This window comes from Gossypium hirsutum, chromosome D07 (genome assembly GCF_007990345.1).
Source record: "Gossypium hirsutum isolate 1008001.06 chromosome D07, Gossypium_hirsutum_v2.1, whole genome shotgun sequence".
Classification (NCBI taxonomy): domain Eukaryota; kingdom Viridiplantae; phylum Streptophyta; class Magnoliopsida; order Malvales; family Malvaceae; genus Gossypium; species Gossypium hirsutum.
In genome coordinates this window covers 58254529-58274203 of record NC_053443.1, presented here as the reverse complement: position 1 = coordinate 58274203, position 19675 = coordinate 58254529, and the positions used below count along the sequence as shown (strand labels likewise).

The following is a 19675-nucleotide window of genomic DNA, read 5'->3' as shown; positions in this document are numbered from 1 at the left end:
GCACCTAATTTTTAAAAATTAAATTGTCCACATAGCCTAGCACATGGGCGTGTGATTGGCCGTGTGACATAAGTTAGAGAATTACACAGGTAAGGACACGGGCTGGGGCACGACCGTGTGTCTTATATCAAATGCCCACACACCCTGAAACACGGGTGTTTCACTTGGTTGTGCGAGCCACATAGTCTGGCCACACGAGTGTGTGTCCCCTGCATTTAGGAAATTTTGTAAAAAATTCTTTGAGTTCTCGATTTAGTCCCGACTTATTTCTAACTCATGAATTGGGCCTCGATGGTCCATTTAAGGGACAATATGATTGAATATGAATAGTAAATGACATGAATTACCTGTATTTGTTCTGTAAACTTTAGTAATGCTCTATAACCTTGTTCCAGTGACAAAAATGGGTTAGGGGCATTACAAAGTTTGTAAAGTCTTGTTAAAAATTTTAAAAATCATAAAAATTATCTTTTTTTTTGGCGTTATAAATTTTACAATTTTTAATTAATATTTTTTAAGAATTTTTACAATGTTGGGTTTTCAATTGTGTATTTGGTTAGAAAATTGTGTTTTTTATTAGGAATTTAAGTAAATAGTTGACGATTTTGGTAGTTGTTACAGAAACTTTTTTATTTGTAAGATATAGTGTAATTTAAGGGATATTTTGTTATGTGTCACATAAAGAGATTGCGAATTAATGATGTGACATATTGACCCCAAAAGTTGATGGTGATGATGGCATTTGCGACAGCTATAATGGCTCGTAATAGTGACGGTGGTTCGACGATAGATCCCTTCAATGATTTTTCAAGTATTTTGGATTTCAAGAAACCCAAAACCAAGATATTTAGCTTTCAACCAAAAGACCCAAAGAATGTTTTGAGAAAATAAATGTAAATTATTTTATTATCATTTTTTCTAGGATAAAATTATGGAAACTTTAGATGGGCAGAGTCATTTATTTTTATGCTTTTATATGATAGCATGATGAAAATTAAATTGACTAGAAAAAATATGTTTATGGATATGTTTGACAAACATGTCATAGAGTTCAGGAAAAGAATGTCACATGTACTTGTCATGACATCTTAATCATTCATTATTTAAACCAAAGATAAAAACCTTGCATGTTTTCTAAAAGATTGGGTGAAAGAAGGTCCTTAAACAAGACCTACAATCTCCATCAATGATCTATTGTGATAGCATGACAATTTTTCGGCTTTAAGGTAGATATTGTCATGTAGATTTCACTGAGAAGATTTCTTTAAAAGAGATAATTATCCTATGATAGAATATGATCATTTGTCGGCCTTAAGGTAGGTATTATCACATGGAATTCACTAAAGAAGTTTTCTTTTATTTTTATAGAGGACAACTAGTCACACATGTTACTCATTGAAATTGTCCCAAGACGACTCATTCGTGGTACATGTTATGATAGATGTTGAGTTGATTGTTATACATTCAAGATCATTTTAGTTAAGTAACTTCCTATGAATCTCTACTTAAGTTATAATGATGGTCAAACGTGAAACAATTATTAGTACATGTAAATAATTAAGGGATTAAGTTCATGTATTAATTGGAAGGAAATCCATGTTCTTACTAGTTGATTAAGATTTCCCTAAGGTGACTTAATTCAATAGGTGTAGGAATTATCGTTGCACTGGCTTACAATTTTTCGTCAAGGTTTAATGTAAGACACATGCATCATTTTAATGCATTGAATGTTGCAAAAAGTTTTTCAAATATCTGTTTAATACAAATATATTAATAAATGAATGTTTTATTTTCAATTCGAAAATGACACAAACTCCTTTACTAAACATACTCACTGAGAAAAAACTAAATGGAAATAACTATAATGAATGGAAAAGGAACATCACGAATGTCTTAAAATATAAGAAACTCAAGACAATTCTTGATAATAAATGTCCTCCGGCCAATCAAGCTAATGCTAGAAATCACTAGGAGGAATCTAATGAGATATATCGTTGCTACATGCTAGCAAGTGTAATCATCACCTTTTATAAGCAGCTAGAGAGTTGTAAGACTGCCAATGTGATTCTAGAAAAACTAGAGGACATGTTTGGAGGTCAAGATACCTTGGCTCAAAAGTCAACTATAACTAGTTTGATGAATGCCCGACAGAAACCCGGTACTCCAATCAAAAACCATATGATTACTTGTGTTATTTTACTTAGGTTGCAGATAATGAGGCCAATCTGGACTAGAATACAAAAAATAAGATGGTGTTCAAAAACTTATCTAAAGACTTTGTAGGCTTTAGGGCCACATATAACCTTGAAAACAAGAAATTGATGCTTACACAACTCATGAAGAAGTTACAATCCTATAAGTTGATGTTGAATGGTGGTCAACCGATCCAAAAAGCAAAATTTAACTTAGTAGTTTTTTTTCCTCTAAAGGGAAGAGAGAGTATACTAAGAGAAACAAGATAAAGTCCTCTAGGCCACCTAAAGTGGAAAGGAAAAGAACTAAAAAGCCTAAAGACTTATCTAAGTGTAAGTGTTTTTTTTTTTTTTTGCTGCAATAAGAAATGGCACTTCAAGGCCAACTGTAAAGAACGGAAGGAGTACCTAGCCATTAAGGGCAAAGAAGTTCAAGGAAATGAAAGATCTTAGAGATAAAAAGGTTATCATTGTAAACTAGAAATAGGATAAGTGCGGCAGCAGAAGCAGTGGAATAGGTACATCTTTATTTTGATAATTTTAGGAATATTATTTTAAAAGATGTTTTATATGTACCTAATTTCAAGAGAAACTTAGTTTCTTTTGTATGTTTATTTAAAGATAACTTGATTGTGACTTTTAATAATAATTTTTGAAATCGTGTTCTTATATATAATGGATGATTTTCTAATAATCTCTACTTTATCAAACCAAAGATGTACACATTGCTTAAAATTGAATTAAGTAAAAAGACTTAAGACTTCTTACTCTAACGAGGCGTACCTTTGACATTTGAAACTTGGTCATGTTAACAAAGAAAGAATCATTAGACTTGTGAGAGATGACACCTTAAGTTTTCTTAAGGAAGTTAATCTTTCAAAATGTCAATCTTGCTTGAAAGATAATATAATAACCCTAACCCGTATTCGTTGCCAGATTAAGGTTACGGAGTATTACCGATCAACCAAGATCCATACAACAACATAACATTCAATAACTTAAATATATTATAAACCATTCAATCACATATATTTTGTCCCCAAATCGAGCCTTCGAGGCCCTAAAAATAGCTTGGGAGCAATTCGAGACTAATTTGAAACAAATCAGGAAGTTTAGGAAAAAGTAGCAAAATCTGAAAACAAGGGACCCATAGTCGTGTGGCCAAGCCGTGTGGAATTTCCCAGGCTGTGTAACTTTTGAACAAGGGACACTCGATCGTGTCCCAACCTGTGTCCTCACCTGTGTAACTCTCTAAGTAGGTTTACACGGTCTTGTCACACGCCCATGTGCTAGGCCATGTAACTCACTAACTTGCATACAGAAGAACTCTCAGATGACACACGGTTGTGTTGCCAGGCCGTGTGCCTCACATGTTTGAGTCATACACTCGTGCCTCAAATTGTGTGAACCAAAATTCACCTAGAATCAAACCATTTTAATACCATATCATGCTTAACTTCTCAAACCATTCATGCACACTTTGAAGGGACCTAAGCATCACCTAAACACACATTAAAATACCATTTTAAGATCCTATTTCTACCAACCAATATGTCATTTAACGACACCACAATTATAACAAAACAACACCTACCTAACATGATAGCATTATCCAATTCCATGCATAAATACGTCATTCTATTATGTGCCTAAAGCACATCATAGATGACCATTCCCAAACCATCATTTTTATACCAAAATGCCATACACATCAATTATCCAAAAAGTGATCAAAAGGACTTACCTAAACAAGCATTATAAGTCCATCAACCATACATAAACATCAAGGCACAAACATACCAAATTACTATTTACATATTCATCAAAGCGCCATTATAAACGATCCTATACATGCCATTATAAACCTTGGCCAAAATGCTCAAAAACTATCAAATTAACTACTGGATAGTGTGCTAGGTCTCCAACGAGCCTCTAACCAAATCGAGCTTTCAATGACCTATAGAACATAGAAAAGAAAATACGTAAGCAATGAGTGCTTAGTAAGCTCGAATAAACTTAAACTAAACTTACCATGTCATTTTAACAATTCAAAGGTTAAACATAAATAATCACCAATGTCATAAGCTTAGTAAAAGCCTGTACAACATCACCATATCACAAGTTAGTGTACTTGCTCATGTTACAAATGAAATCAACCATCAAATATGTAAATTCCATAAATAAATGCATCACTTAGCTCATAATTCCTTTTCATAAGTCATGAATTAATCCATTTACATACTTACCATTCAGTTCTCTTTTCTTACTCATTGAACCATTTAGAATTACATCAAATACTCGAAAAATCTCACACGAAGTGTGCCTTTACATATAACCGTAACATTTCCTTTACAACATTGCTCACACGAGCTGCGAAATGGGCCTACTCACACGAGCTGTAGGTTGCAATGTAAGTTACACGATGCTGCTCACACGAGCTATGGAGTATTCGCAAAAAATACAAGACCTCAACCATCGGTAGGACATTCAAGACCGACACCTGAAACATGAAATCCCTGATGACATGTCATTTGTATCCTAAGAATTCCTAAGGTTCAACCGGGACTTAACATCCGTCAATTCATCATAGCATTGATATGTTTATATATATATTGATCCATTTACACTAAACTTACATAGTAATATTCAATTTAAATAAAATTAACACAAGTACTGTTCATACGAACTTACCTCGATGAATAGGAGTGTAGATGTAGCTCGAACTAATCTGAAGCTTTAGCTTTTCCTCAATCTAAGTCCGAACGTGGTTTATCTTGATCTAAAAATATAATTTCAGTCAATTAATTACTTCTAGAATTCAATTTAGTCCATATTTCATATTTATACCAATTTACCAGTTTACCAATTTACCCCTAATATTTTAACTTTTTACAATTTAGTCCTTAAGCTCATAACATAAAATCTAACCATTTTAATCTAAATCCATGTTAACCATATATGCAAGGAACTTTGGAACAACTCATATTTACTATCATTTCACAATAAAACCCTAGAATTTATACTTTTAACAAATTAATCCCTAAATGTCATTTTCATATAAAAATCACTTAACAGAACTTGTTTATTTTTCAACAAACATTCATAATCTATCAACTAACACCAAAACTCATACAAAAGCATTCATGGTAAGTCCCTCAACCTTTAACAATTTTGCAAATTAACCCCTAGGCTAGCTAGATTAAGCTAAAATAAACTCAAAAATATAAAAATCATTAAAAACGAGACTCAAAATCACTTACATGCAAGGAAATAATCTTGCCGAATACCCTAGCTTGTTTCAATGGTGTTTTCAGTGGAGATGTACACAAATGAAGAAAATGAACCTTTTTTCTTAGTTATGTTAGTTTTATTTACCAAATTACTATTTTAACCTTTAAAATCTATCATAATTTCATCAAAACCATGTCCATGCACATCCAGTATCACCTTAAATGGTATATTTACCATTCAGGTCCTTCAATTTAAAGTTTCATAGCCATTTGACTCCTTTACTATTAGAACTCAACTTTTACACTTTTTATGATTTAATCCTTTTCATTTAATTAATCATTTAAACATCAAATTTTCTTTACAAAATTTTAATACGACCTTAATAATATATCGTAGACCTATAATAAATAATAAAATAATAATTTACTCAAAGATGAATAATTTAAGCATTTATCTTGAGTCCTTCTACTTTATTGGCTCTCGACCCTAGAATGGGTGAACCGATCTTCCTCGACACCCCTCTCTCCTCCTCTAATTCTGTTGATAAACAATTATATATGATAAACAATGATTTAACGACTACATCAGTTTAGTGACTACTTTATAACATTTTAAAGTTGAGTGACCTAAGTATAAACTCAATAATATTTAAATAACCTCAAATGCAATTAAGCTTGTTGTTTTTTTCTTCATTACCAGTTGTTTAGTGGCTTGATTGCAAATTTCAACCTTAATATTTGGAGGGTTTTTTTTTTTTGGAATTTCACCCTAATCTCTTTTTTAGATTGCAGTTTTACTCTTTCAATTTTTATCACGTAGATGAAATTTAGATGAATAAGCTGATTTGAGGGGTCAACCATTTTTCTATGTAGCATGACACCTTTGTTCTAGGTTTACTGATGTGGCATGACTCACCTGTCATTTTTAAATTAAATTTTTTTTTAAAAATACATTAAAAATTATAATATTTTTATATTTCCTTTTTCCTTCTATTTCTTAATAAATAAATAAATAAATAAATAAAACACTCTGTTTTCCTCTCTAAGCCGTCTTCACCTCACCACTTCCCCGACACATTCTCAGGCGACTTCCTTTTTCTTCTCCGGCTGCTGTTTCCCATCACACCGACTTCGAATCTCACGGGTCGCACTGACTTAATTCCTACACAGTGCTGCGACATCTTCAACTCTGCTTTCGAAATCCAACGATATTCTTCGGCAGCCATTGATCTTTAGGTTTTATCTCTCATCTATTAGATTGATTCTTTTATAACACAACCGAAAAAAGTAATTTTTTTTCTTAATAAAAAAATCAGAAATACACTTGCTATATAGGTGCTTGATTTTTTCCCCAAAAACCCAAAACAGTACAAAATGGAAGAAGAATCTTACAAGAAATCTGAAGGATGCACCATTAAGGAATGCCAAGACATGATTCAAAGAAGTCTACGGAGTAATATTTCAATTCTTTTTTTAATCTTTTTTTTTGCCAAAATGTATTATTTTTCTTTTATTGGGGTTTTAGGGTAATAATCATTTCTGAATTATTGGTGGTTATTCATTGGGAAAACTATGGGAAAAGTTAAATTTTGTTGCTTTACTTTCTTGAATGTTCAGGATTTTTTTCATTTTAGGGTTTTTTTTCCTTCAAAAAATTTGGGGGGTTTAGCTAATATGTTTGGAAGTCAAATAATTTAAGGTTTTCATGATTTTTTGCTACGAAAGAGTGAATTTGACTGTTTCCAAGTTTTATGTTTTTCTCCTTCTTTTTCCCGCATTTCCTAGCACCGAACAGGTATATATATGATTGAATGGATCTAATTATTATTATTTTTTGTGTGTATATTTGGAATAGCTCCAATGGTGAAATTTTTGATGGAGCATATGGAGAAAACAGGGTGTAAGGTAGGAGATAATTTCATCAAGGCAGTTAATTGCAATAGGAAGATGGGTGGAGGCTATGTTCGTGGCGAAGGAGTAATTATCTTTATGCTCCTTTATGTTAGAAATATTGCTTTAAATTAATCCAATTAAAACAGTTTCTTGATCAGTTAATGCAATATGATTAGTGGTTTATTTTAATAGATGCCTTCTCTCTACATGATTTTGTGTGTGTGTTTCTAGATAGTGGTGTGTAGCGACCAAGTGAAGATACAAGATGATGTCAATCAAGTAGTTATACATGAGCTTATTCATGCATATGATGAATGCCGTGCTTCAAATTTGGACTGGACAAATTGTGCTCATCATGCCTGTAGTGAGGTTTGTCAAACTGAACTTGGTTTAATGTCCTGCACTTGGTTTCTCCTTGTATTTGGGGTCTCTCAGTACAATTGGTAAGTAGATGTTTTAACTTTTTTTCTTCTATTATTGCAGATTCGTGCTGGCCATCTAAGTGGTGATTGCCACTACAAACGGGAATTTCTGCGGGGTTTTATGAAGATAAGGGGCCATGAACAAGTGAGTTCTTTCCCCTCTTATATTGTTTCATTAAGAAACTTTAGTGTTTCATTATGAAGATAAGGGGACTTGACACCTCTTTGCATAACATATTCATGTTGAGAAATGCATGTTGGGCCTTCCCTTTGAATCTAGTTCTTCCCAATCTATGTTGCTCTGACATTTCATTTTTCTTGAAGTATCCATGTGTGACACATTTTTGGAAATGAGTCTAGGATATGACTCTTTAAGGACCCATTGGTACATGGAAAAACTTAAAAAATGCATTGGACTCATACCCATATCCGACACACAAACCTAATTTTGAGCAACAAAGTTTCCACTTACCCACCCTTTGTTCCAGCTAAGCTAGAATAAAGAAATTTGTGATGGAAACCAACCTTATCCTATTAAGGACTTATTTATGCTAAACTTGTTTTTGGTTCCTATTGAGTTTTTACCTTGTGTGTTGTTTTTCTTTACATTTTGTTGAAGATGTCATGTTTATGGTTTACTTTAAAGTTTAAACTCAGTTATGGTTTACTTTAAAGTTTTTACCTTCTGTATTCTCTATCAAATCCAAGTAATTTATGTTTTGATTTTGAAGGACTGTGTGAGAAGAAGAGTTATGAAATCGGTGATAGCTAACCCTTTCTGCTCCGAAACAGCTGCAAAGGATGCCATGGAGGCTGTGTGGGATGTCTGTTATAATGACACAAAGCCCTTTGACAGAGCTCCTTGAAAGACCAGTTTTTACTTCGCATTTTATTTGAAACAATTCTCAAACAAATCCTTTTTGTATCATAGAGTAGGAAAATGCCCTGGTTCTTCAATTACATGCACATTTCAATCTTGAAAAGAAAATTCAATTCCCTAAGAAAATATTTACCGCCTCTTTCAGAAGGCTGGAGAGGAAAGGATTGTACCATTGCTAATGTTATTTGAGGTCAGGTTTCAGAGAATGAGAAGGCCTCAGTATACCATTTCAACCAAGTTGAGTCAATAAGATGCTGGTTTCAGAATTGTTCATTTTCACACGAGGTGTCCTTGGAGTTGAAAGTTATGATTCCAAAACCGTAAAATCATTAGCAGATCTGTTTCATTGTGAGATTCTGGATTTATTTGCCTGATTTGCATTTCTTGGCCTTTAATCTCACAGTCTATATGTATTGATGTTCATATGGTTGAGTGATGAAATGAAAATTCAGAAGAAGTTAGGATGTGGGTATTTAAGGAGACATTTGCATAGTGGTGAGAAGCTTACAGATGTCGTTAACAGAAACTTTGTTGGGATTGTATTAGGGATTACTTAGTTGTTAGAGATTTTTTAGCTAATGTAAAGCTAAGAGGAATAAATTATCAATTCAATTTATTTCTCTACTTCTGAGAATAACAGAAACTGGTTGGCAATTCTTGAGACGAAGAGAAATAAGGAGAAAGCCAGAACTCACCAGCCATAGAGTTGCTTGATTCTTTGCTCAAAATCCCAACAATGAAAATTAAAAAGGTATTTATTTAGGGAATTTAGGGTTTTAGGTTGTTTTTTTTAATATTTAGGTTACTTGATTTTGAAGAGAGAAATAAAAAGTGCTTCCAGCAAATGCATTTTCAGCTTAGGGGACGCGCTTTCCAAAATATTTTATACAAAATGCGTTTTCTTTTAATATATCCGTTCCTTTAGTCAAATGGTTAAATTGTAGTTATTTTGGGCTTGAGTTCATGTTGTTCTAAATTTTTGCTTTATTTTTTATTAATGCTTTTAACACATAAACTCTTCTTGTTGGATGGTTAAATAATAGTGATTTTATTTTTGAATTTCTGGTTTGATTCTCTTCTAAGCACATTTGTATTTTTTATTTTTAATCACCAAGTCCTTTTTTTATTTTTAATTGATGTTTCTAATTAATAACACTTTTATTTATGAAATCAAATAATTATTTCAAACAATTAATTAAAAATAAAAAAATTGAAACAACATGAAATAAAAAATAGAAATGTATTTAGAAAAGGAATCAAACCTCGAACTCAAAGATGAAATTACTATTATTTAACCAGAGGAGGGAATGCATTAAAAACATTAATAGAAAATAAAAAAATTTAAAACAATATGAAATAAAAAACACAAATGTGTATAAGAAAGGAATCAAACTTGAGACTTAAGGACAAAACCACTAATATTTAATCATCTAATCAAAAAAAATTAATATGTTAAAAGAAAATGCATTTTATAGAAAGCGTTTTCAGAAAACACATTCTATTGGGCGTGCTTTCAGTTTAAAACGTTTTCTATAGATTGTCTTTTCTATTATTTTTTTTCTAAATATTGAAAAAATTGATCTATTTCTTTAATATTTTTTAAAATCGGCCTTTTTATTTGCTTTGGGCTATGATTGAATGAGTCTATTTATTATTATTATTATTATTATTATTATTATTATTTGTGTGTATATTTGGAATAGCTCCAATGGTGAAATTTTCGAGGGAGCATATGGAGAAAGCTAGATTTGAGAAATTGTGCTCATCAAGCTTGTATTGGGGTTTGTCAAACTGAAAACTTAGTTTAATGTCCTGCATTTGGTTTCTCAGTACATTTGGTATGTAAATGTCTTCACTTTTTTTTCTTCTATGATTGGAGATTCGTGCTAACCATCTAAGTGGTGATTGCCACTACAAACGGGAATTGCTGCGGGATTTTATGAAGATAAGGGGCCATGAACAAGTGAGTTTTTCCCCTCTTATCTTGTTTCATTAAGAAACTTTAGAGCTGCAACCATCTCAACAATTCGATCAGTAACAATCATTCCAAGCATTGAATTAAACCGTATATCAGTTGGTTTGACTGCAAAGGTCTGATTATCTTGCAAGTGGGTTAGCATTGTATGAACCGAACTCTCAAGTAGGAATTGTGCTATGAACATGATTCAAATAAAACATTAAGGGGTTGAGTTCCCTAAAAAGAACTCAGCCTCAATTTTTCATTTCTTTCTTTGCATAAAATATGAAAATAGCTCTAAGTGGCGTTGAAGATATCATGTTTGTGATTTACTTTAAACTCGGTTATGATATTTCTGATATGGTTTCTTTTATATTCTCTATCGAATCTAAGTAATTTATGTTTTGGTTCGAAAGGAATGCATGAGAAGAAAAGTTATGGGATCGCTGAGCGTTAACCCTTTCTGCTCCGAAACAGCTGCAAAGGATGCCATGGAGACTGTGTGGGATATCTGTTATAATGACACAAAGCCCTTTGACAGAGCTCCTTGAAAGACCAGTTTTTACTTGCCATTTTATTGCAAACAATTCTCGAAAAGAATCCTATTTTTGCATCATAGAATAGGAAGATGCCTTGGTTCTTCAATTTTAAGATAAAATTCATTTCTCTAAGAAAATTTTTCATTTCCTGATGATTTAACCGAAAATATTCCTTTTGAAATTGTAGAAATCGGTTTAAGGTAAACCCATTTTGCATCCAAATGCAAAAAATTGTTCTATGTTGGTAATTATTGGTATTATTGTAGAAAAATACCCCCACAACACATCCAACACTCTAAACAAGGGTGGCAGTGACACTCACGTTGGCTTTAAATCAAGGGTCACTGTTGTTGGTAGTGCCAACTGGGGCAGTGTTGCTGCTAAACTCATTGCTTCTAACACAGTCAAGCTCAACTCTTTTCATGGTATACTATTCTCCCATATAATATATATATTGATGTTCATATGGTTGAATGATGAAAACTTTGTTCATGTAATGAAAGTTCAGATGTCATTAACAGAACTAATGTAAGCAACTGATTTGCAATTCCTTTGTTTGTGTAAATGTCTGAATGGACCGGTCCTATTGGACATGTATCCATATCTGACACTCATACATGAGTCTCAGTAAAATATAAACTAAAAGTACAAGATAAAAAGAAGGAAATAAAAACTGATCTAATCCTTATACTTTAAGAACAAGATATTTACAACATATATCTGACAAATAGAAAGATAAGTATTTTCCACCCTCTCCCTCAAGCCGGTGAATATGTGTCTTCCATTGGAAAGTGTTGCCATCAAGCCCTTTTGTAAAGACATCTATCAATTGCCCCGTCGAAGGAATATATGGAGTACAAATAAGCCCACTCTCTAGCTTCACTTTGATAAAATGTCTATCTACATCAATATGCTTAGATCATGTCGCATGGGGTTATGTGCAATACTAATGGTCGATCTATTTTCACGGTATAACTTCATTGGTTCACTCAATTTTATCTTCAAACCTTGTAATATAATCTTCCGCCATAACAACATACAAATACTTTGGGTCATTGCTTTAAATTTAACTTCCACACTTGATCTAGCCATAATGTTCTATTTTTCACTCATGTCACTAAGTTGCTTTAAATTTAAGCCATTTTTTAAAAAAATATATTATTTTAATTAGTTTATTCATTCTTTTTTAGGCATACACTTTCATTCCATGAGTAATTGAGTTTCCAATTTAGCTTTGGGTCGATAATCAGTTCGGGAGAGAATTGTGATCATAATTTGTTAGACTCGAAAATATCAAGAGGGGGATGAAGTCATATTTAAATCTTTCGTAAACTTTTTTAAATGATGAGGAAATAAAAGAAAAGCTTGAACGTTCTAATTTATAGTGGTTTAGCCCTAATTGCCTACCTCAAACAAGGATTTCTCAATCCACTATACTTGAATTGTTACTTTTTAAGGAAAAGATAATGACTTCACAACATTATCTTTTACTTGAGGCTTAGATAGAACCTTTTCCCTAAACTTTTATAACTAAATTAGAATCCTTCCTAGTTTTCGTGGCTCAACTAAAACTATTTATAAATTACTTAAGGTTTTATGCCTCAAAAACCTTAAGTAGTTTTTTGTAAGTGCAAGAAAAGATGTAAATATGAAGGCCTCTCAAAGAGGTGCGTGTGTTTACAAATGTTTAGCTCTCTCAAAGAATTGAAATGAAAATGATAAAAAGATCTAATAATAAGCACCTAAAAGATATGTACAAGTGAAAAATATCAAGAAATAAAGAATTTGATGTTTTTCTCCTTATTTCTATGCTTGGATGTTCATCTTTTGTGTCTTGATGTGTTTTTAACTTGCATTTATACCTAGGAACAAGTTTGTGGACGTTTATGACTGTTGGGGATGAATTCTAGCCATTGGGAGCATTTGTTTCACACATTTAATGTAACTTGTAGCAGTGTGCCTCGCGACAGACAAACATCAAAGCTAAAAGTTACTTCTTTGAATAAATAAACTAAGTCATGAAAGTTATGTCATGAATTGAGACCGTAGCTTAATATAATTGAATTTAGTTGAATTGCTATTTGAATTAAATAGTTAAAATATGTACTTAACCGGTTTAAGTATTAATTTGCTACTTTTGAAAAGAGAGGTATAGTATGCCATAATTTAAAAAATATTAATTATGCTTCTCTTATGTTATTTGGATGTATTTGGTTGATGCAATCTTAAGGAAGTGTCTTCACGTCATTTAATTGTTGTAAAGTTATACTTTTGATAGATTTATCTTAAGACATAATAATCGTGTCTCAAGATAAGTACTATATAATCTTAAGATAAGGATCTTATTGCCTCGAGAGAAAGCAATATAGAACCCTAAACATAGTTTTCCCTATTTAGATTTTGAGACAAGAATTATTCTATCTCAAGACACACTGTTTAAATTTGAAGATTAAGTTTTGTTTTGATTCTTAATTCCATAATTAACTCCATTAAGCTCCTATTTGAGTATAACAAGATTAATTGATATTTGATTAGTGGCTATTTGTGTATAGTTTCAAACTTTGAGAATTGAATAGATCTAAGTTACTTCGGCAATGTGAAGTGATGTCACACATTTAAATTTAGTGACTAGGTCGAGTGTGGGGTGTCACACTCCTGACCTTTGGCAAAGCCCGCGAAGAATGATGAATCCAGACAGGATCCACTATGAGGCCCCAGTCTGGCCTAGAGCAATACCGTAGGAATTGAGCACCTTGGATGGAGGGGAAGTGTGAACCCACCCTCCCAAGCATGGAGGGGTATAAGAAACCCAGGACGATCAAGGTCATACTCACAGAGGGCACTCAATGGCTCCGGTTCAGGGCATGGAAAAAGTTGTACGAAGTGGGGAATTTGCAACCCCTACAATGAAGAAGGGCTTCGTACTCCTTTTTTCCGGTGGGGCAAGGAATCAAGGGCCCAGTCACCCTATTCTTGCACATTCGAGGAGGATTATTCTCCTCCTCCATCATTTAAACGGTGGAACAACTAGTGTCTCCTCTACGTGTGGCGAAATCCATGTTCGATTCTAAGAAATAAAGTAATATAAAAACCAACAAGAAAACAAAAATTTGTATCTGTATTCAAGTCGAAAAGTGAGCAGGAAAAGTAGCAATTGAATTATAAGACGATAAACAGAGAAGATTCGGAAAAAACAATGACAGAAGGCACTTCTTAAAAATGTTGCCCCCATGCAGGATCGAACTACAGACCTTCAGTTTACAAGACTGACGCTCTACCACTGAGCTATAGGGGCTTTTGTTATAGGTGCAAAGAAATATCTTATATAACTTATATATTAATTGGTTCGCTGCATATATTATGATGATTTTTAATAATTAATCTTGGAAAAGATTTTGATTTTCCCCCTACATTACATGTCAAACCCAAACATAATACTTTTATTTTATTTTAACTATAATAATAAGTTACCAAATCAGATCAAATAATGGTCATTATCATTACATGTCAAACACAAACCTTGTGAGGCTAAGGTATAAGAGAATTTTAGATATTCAAGTCCCATGTAATGAGTAGTGTATAAATGGGCAATAAGGTTGAGGAAGCTTTGTCATGGTTTCATCCACATTCATCATAATCACTCAAAGCAGCCAAAACTTTGTTAGAATGGACGTTCACCACTATGCTACACCCTTTGCTAAGCACTTCCCATCCACTTTCTTTACCATAGCTAATCAAGCTTCTTTATCTGTTGTATCTTTGCGTCCCAAAAGTACCATATTTAATTATCATCCAAATCAAAATTTTTTAAAAATAACATTACTAGTTTTTTGAAATACTTGTGTCTAACATCTGTGTTTGATTTTTACTCAAACATGCATATGAAAATATGATCTTTGAACCCTTAAAATATACAAGTTCAAGATATACAATTCTCTAGTATATGAAAGTAATATCATGTGATAATAATGAAAATAATACCTTAATACATATATATGCTACAAGTTCAAATTAGAGCTAAACATTTTTATGAGTTATTCATATAACGGTTAAATCTTTCAAAATGATCAAATAATGAAAAAAAAATTAAAATTTAGTTGTATAAGGGTCATATATTTCAAAATGGTTAAATAGAGGACATTTTTATGAAGGAATATAAGATATTATAACGTTTTTATGAGTTGTAAACCTTTTTATGCTGTATAAAATATTAAAATAGTTTCTGTACAGTGACAACAAAAGCCCCTATAGCTCAGTGGTAGAGCGTCAGTCTTGTAAACTGAAGGTCTGTAGTTCGATCCTGCATGGGGGCAATAGTTTTTCAAGTTTATCAAGCCATATCTATAAATTTCTTTTATAACTTCAGAGTTTATAAAAGTCATTGAAAGAAAAATAAAGGTTAAAATATGCCTAATTCTTGTACTTTTGAAATTTAAGAATTTAATCCTTATATTTGTATTTTTAATAAATTCAGCTCTCTATTTTTTAGATTTTAGAATTCAGATTCAATTGTTAATATTATTTTTTTTGTTAAATTCAATTTAATTACAATATTTTCTTAACTACATGCTACCAAAATGTCACAGCAACAAATTTAACCTAAAACAATTAGCATTGTTAATAGTTAGACTAGACTTGAATTTTGAAATCTAAAAAGTAGGGGACTAAATTCCTGAATATACAAGTACAAAGACTAAATGCATAATTTTCAAAAGTACAGGGACTATTGGTAACTTTTTAACCAAAATAAAATAACAAGCCGGAAGAAAAGAGCACCTGATTGAAAATAAGTTATAAAAGAGACCCTTATTTGCAATCAATTGAAAAACTTGTTTCTTGTCAAATAGGTTTCCTTCCCTTTTTATCCTTCACTCAACTTCCAGTCCCTGATCTCCGTTTGCATTCTCTCTCAGCTTTCCGGTGAGCTCTGCGGCAGTTAGTCTTTGCTAATCAAAGTTTTAATCTCTCCTTATTTTTTTCTGCTTTAAATTTTATTCAGATTTGAATTTGTTCCGTTTTTTTTAGGTCGAAGAATCATTCAATTTAAGGGGAAAAAGAAGAAAAAAAAAACCAAACATGTCGAAATCGGTGATTGAAACGCCTCCGAAGGGTGGGTTTAGCTTCGATCTTTGTAAAAGAAACGAGATGCTTTCAAAGAAAGGTGTTAATCCGCCGTCATTTCGTAAAACGGGTACCACTATTGTTGGCTTGATCTTCCAGGTACTGAATTTGAGGGGAAAAGTTAATTTCTGGGTGTTGGACTTGTTGCTTGTTTTACCATGAAAAATCTGTTCTTTTTAGCTGATTTTAGTATATATTTAGGTTCCACTCTTTTAGCTATATTCAGTGTATTATATGGATACTTTTTGGGGGTTTTGATTGGTTGATAGTGGGAAGTTTCAATATCTTATTGCAGTTTCTGTTGATTTTTAGATTAAGGAGTCGAAGAAGAGATGAATTGTACTACTCAAGTTTGCTATATGACATAGTGAAGCTTGATTTTTAGTGTTGTTAGCCATTGCCTGCTGGTTGATTCTTCCGAGTGGGTTATGTGAAGGTGAATCTGGAAACATTTTGGTTATAGTTGTAGGCTTTAGGATTTTTGTTAAAGTGGCCGTTTCATGAGATATGTCTGTGCTATCGTGAATTCAGGCTCGAGATTTTTATCACTGCAATTAATGATGAGCCCCTTGAAAAGCTGAAATAAGGAGAATAATTATGTGAAATTTAGCTGGAAAGTTAACTGACGTGATTGGCTTCTTGGTCAGTTTAAGTTCAATGGCGATCATGGTTCTTTGTGGTTTATAATGTTGATATATATAGTTTATAAGACTGAAACTGAGATGGTGATTGTTGATTAATATCTGGCGCGGAACTTAAAAAACCAATAGTTGACTCCATGTTATTGTGAACTTGCCAATTGCTTTATCTTTTCTTTTTATCTTCAAACATGTCATAAATTGATGTGCAGATATTTGGAACTTACTTCCCCTTATTTGTTTTGTATATCTAGGTTATTATGTTGACACTTGTTGTGATGCTAGTTATGCAATGCCATTGATTTTACTTGAATTTTTGTATAGGATGGTGTAATTCTTGGAGCAGACACTAGAGCAACTGAAGGACCTATAGTTTGCGATAAGAATTGTGAGAAAATTCATTACATGGCCCCAAACATTTACTGTTGTGGAGCTGGAACTGCTGCTGACACAGAGGCAGTAACTGGTACTTTTTGAAATTGGCCTTTAATATAGCTATACAAACATCAGAAGTTTCTTCAACTTGAATGCTTGAACACCTCGGTTATAAACTGTTATTTTCACATTCTCATTTTACTGTTACTAAGCCATTGTTATACTCTTATGCTTATGCTCAGACATGGTCAGTTCACAGCTCCAGTTACACCGCTATCATACTGGTAGAGAGTCCAGGGTTGTGACAGCATTGACCCTTCTCAAGAGACACCTTTTCAAGTAATCTTTTTCTGTGTTTTGATATTTTTTGAGTGACAACATAACTCTGCATGGTCATGTGATTCTAACTGCTTACCAATTTGTCCAGCTACCAAGGCTATGTTTCTGCTGCTTTGGTACTTGGTGGTGTAGATGTCTCTGGGCCTCATTTGCATACTGTGAGTTTTCTCTAACCATCTAGGCTTCAAAATGACAATAGCTTTCTGCTTTCTCTATTAGTTTAAATTCTTATTTCTGCAATGCTAAAATTCTGCAGATATATCCCCATGGGTCAACTGACACATTGCCATTTGCTACAATGGGTTCTGGTTCCCTGGCAGCAATGGCAGTATTTGAATCAAAATACAGGGAAGGCCTTACTGTAAGTTCACCTATTCCCTTCTTTTGGTCTCTTGAAGATTAAAGAGTTAGACTACCCTAACATGTTCTATGATTATTGGGTTCTCTTATGTTTTCCATTTTAATAAAAATATTTCATGCCTTTATAGCTACAAATGAAAAATAAAACAGCAATATTCAATTTGCAGCAACTACACCTATTTTGATCCATTGATACTATGGTCACTGATTTTTCTCTTTCAGAGAAATGAAGGAATAGAACTTGTCACTGAGGCTATATGCTCTGGTATCTTCAATGACCTCGGAAGTGGAAGCAATGTTGATATTTGTGTAATAACTAAGGTTTGTTGTTATGAACCAACCTCTTTTTGTTAAGGGACATCCTAGGTTCATTTTGATCTCAAGCTTCTCATTTTAATGAATCATGTCTCAGGGTGGCAAAGAATACTTGAGGAACCATCTACAACCTAATCCTCGAACTTACACCAGCTCCAAAGGCTATTCTTTTCCCAAGAAGACAGGTTAGTTGTGTGCTTTACAATTTCAATCCATTTCAACTATGAAGAACAATCTCATTCTGCTTCTATTTTTTGAAAAAAAACAAGAAGATGCCGTATTTCTATTATCAGAGGTTTTGATGTAGCATAATAAAACTGTGGTTACTAGTATGTTTTGTTGATAGTAAAGGATTTGAATGTCAAGCAAGTCCACTCAAATGACCTTAATAAGTGATTTAATCTACGTTATTCAGACTCGTGTGTTGGATATGCGTATGCATCTGACAGAGTATATCCAATTATTTGAAACTTTTCTATATATTTGGAGGGCTTTTAAAAGGTTTTATCCTTGTAACTGTGTCCAAAATGGTGTTGGACTTAGGTGCTTCAAGAAAAACTAAGACGCGAAGGTAAACCTATCATTTGGACGGGTCAGGGCAATTTGGATATTAAAATTTACGGGTTATTTAGGGTCCAGATCCTTTCAAGTGTAGGTTATTTCGGTTTAGGTCATTTTCTGCTCGGATTATTTAGTTCTGCTAGTTGGTTTTTTCAGATTAGGTCGTCTCAGGTTTAGGTCATTTTGGATTAGTTGTTTAGCTCATTTCGGGTTTTAAGTTATTTTGAGTTTTGAGTTATTTTCGGGTTTTTGGCTTTTCATAATCAAATTAGATTGGGTTGAGTTTGGTTGACTTAATCTGAATGTTGTTTGATTTTAATCAAGTGAAGTCTACAGAGTTTCATGTAGCATGTTCCAAGTTGAGTATGATATGTTGTTTGATTTTAATTTCTATGGGTTGCAGAGGTCCTCTTGACAAAAATCATACCGCTTAAGGAGAAAGTGGAGATCATCGAAGGAGGCGACGCCATGGAAGAATGAAGCACTTATGTAACTGATGATTAGTATATCAACTCTCTAGCTTTCATTTATGCTCTATCAAAGAACTATTTTCTGATCAGTGTTGTGCAATTGCTCATCTGTTTGACCTAAGATTTTGTTGGTAATCAAACCATTTGAGTTTGTTTTAACATTGCAGTAATGGTAATTTACCCTCAAAAACCTTCATTCTATGCCTAATATTTCAATACATAAAATTCCGGATTGTGATTTACTTTTTTATTTTAGGTTAGCTGACTAAAAATAAAAATAAAAATATAAAAAAACTAATTAAATTATTTGAAAGATATTATTTAAGTTGCGAGATTATTAAAATATTTAACCGAGGGTTGATTTGATGGTTAAATTCACTGTT

The 19675-nt window shown here is 32.8% G+C and overlaps 3 protein-coding genes and 2 non-coding genes across 12 annotated transcripts; 4 read left to right on the top strand and 1 right to left on the bottom strand.

Annotated features, from left to right (window-relative positions):
• The first annotated feature begins 6294 nt into the window (after positions 1-6294).
• Positions 6295-8896, top strand: LOC107926353 (mitochondrial inner membrane protease ATP23). Of its 7 annotated transcripts, none has more exons than XM_041098058.1 (6): positions 6295-6658; positions 6791-6875; positions 7278-7327; positions 7547-7684; positions 7799-7882; positions 8469-8896. In XM_041098058.1, exons 2-6 carry the CDS (start codon positions 6797-6799, stop codon positions 8601-8603), a joined length of 486 nt encoding a protein of 161 aa, XP_040953992.1. In that variant the 5' UTR covers positions 6295-6658; positions 6791-6796; the 3' UTR covers positions 8604-8896. The 7 variants fall into 7 exon arrangements, with proteins under 7 accessions (XP_040953992.1, XP_016712679.1, XP_016712681.1 ...); XM_016857190.2 differs by having other exon boundaries at positions 6421-6658; positions 6739-6875; positions 7278-7399; XM_016857192.2 differs by having other exon boundaries at positions 6425-6658; positions 6758-6875.
• On the top strand, positions 8869-11495 carry LOC121219195 (mitochondrial inner membrane protease ATP23-like). The gene is made up of 4 exons (XM_041096890.1): positions 8869-8965; positions 10343-10398; positions 10497-10580; positions 10991-11495. Exons 1-4 carry the CDS (start codon positions 8869-8871, stop codon positions 11123-11125), a joined length of 372 nt encoding a protein of 123 aa, XP_040952824.1. The 3' UTR covers positions 11126-11495.
• Positions 11496-14336: 2841 nt separating this feature from the next.
• On the bottom strand, positions 14337-14408 carry TRNAT-UGU (transfer RNA threonine (anticodon UGU)). The gene has a single exon. It is a non-coding gene; the product is annotated as a tRNA-Thr (tRNA).
• Positions 14409-15354: 946 nt separating this feature from the next.
• On the top strand, positions 15355-15426 carry TRNAT-UGU (transfer RNA threonine (anticodon UGU)). The gene has a single exon. It is a non-coding gene; the product is annotated as a tRNA-Thr (tRNA).
• Positions 15427-15887: 461 nt separating this feature from the next.
• On the top strand, positions 15888-19488 carry LOC107926516 (proteasome subunit beta type-7-A). 2 transcript variants are annotated; one of them, XM_016857391.2, is made up of 9 exons: positions 15888-16033; positions 16139-16333; positions 17197-17338; positions 17490-17586; positions 17675-17744; positions 17843-17947; positions 18169-18267; positions 18359-18446; positions 19226-19488. In XM_016857391.2, the coding sequence occupies exons 2-9, from the start codon at positions 16190-16192 to the stop codon at positions 19300-19302; spliced, it is 822 nt and encodes a 273-aa protein (XP_016712880.1). In that variant the 5' UTR covers positions 15888-16033; positions 16139-16189; the 3' UTR covers positions 19303-19488. The 2 variants fall into 2 exon arrangements, with proteins under 2 accessions (XP_016712880.1, XP_016712881.1); XM_016857392.2 differs by having other exon boundaries at positions 15941-16048.
• Positions 19489-19675: the final 187 nt, after the last annotated feature.

Excerpts from the sequence above, each read along its gene's own strand:
- LOC107926353 (XM_016857190.2), top strand. The coding sequence starts at position 6,797 with ATGGAAGAAGAATCTTACAAGAAATCTGAAGGATGCACCATTAAGGAA. Across the intron at positions 7,400-7,546 it reads GCTATGTTCGTGGCGAAGGA|ATAGTGGTGTGTAGCGACCA; the intron begins GTAATTATCTTT and ends GTGTGTTTCTAG. Across the intron at positions 7,685-7,798 it reads CTCATCATGCCTGTAGTGAG|ATTCGTGCTGGCCATCTAAG; the intron begins GTTTGTCAAACT and ends CTATTATTGCAG.
- LOC121219195 (XM_041096890.1), top strand. The coding sequence starts at position 8,869 with ATGCTGGTTTCAGAATTGTTCATTTTCACACGAGGTGTCCTTGGAGTT. Across the intron at positions 8,966-10,342 it reads ATTAGCAGATCTGTTTCATT|GGAGCATATGGAGAAAGCTA; the intron begins GTGAGATTCTGG and ends GAAATTTTCGAG. Across the intron at positions 10,399-10,496 it reads CTCATCAAGCTTGTATTGGG|ATTCGTGCTAACCATCTAAG; the intron begins GTTTGTCAAACT and ends CTATGATTGGAG.
- LOC107926516 (XM_016857391.2), top strand. The coding sequence starts at position 16,190 with ATGTCGAAATCGGTGATTGAAACGCCTCCGAAGGGTGGGTTTAGCTTC. Across the intron at positions 17,587-17,674 it reads CTCAAGAGACACCTTTTCAA|CTACCAAGGCTATGTTTCTG; the intron begins GTAATCTTTTTC and ends CAATTTGTCCAG. Across the intron at positions 17,948-18,168 it reads AATACAGGGAAGGCCTTACT|AGAAATGAAGGAATAGAACT; the intron begins GTAAGTTCACCT and ends TTTCTCTTTCAG.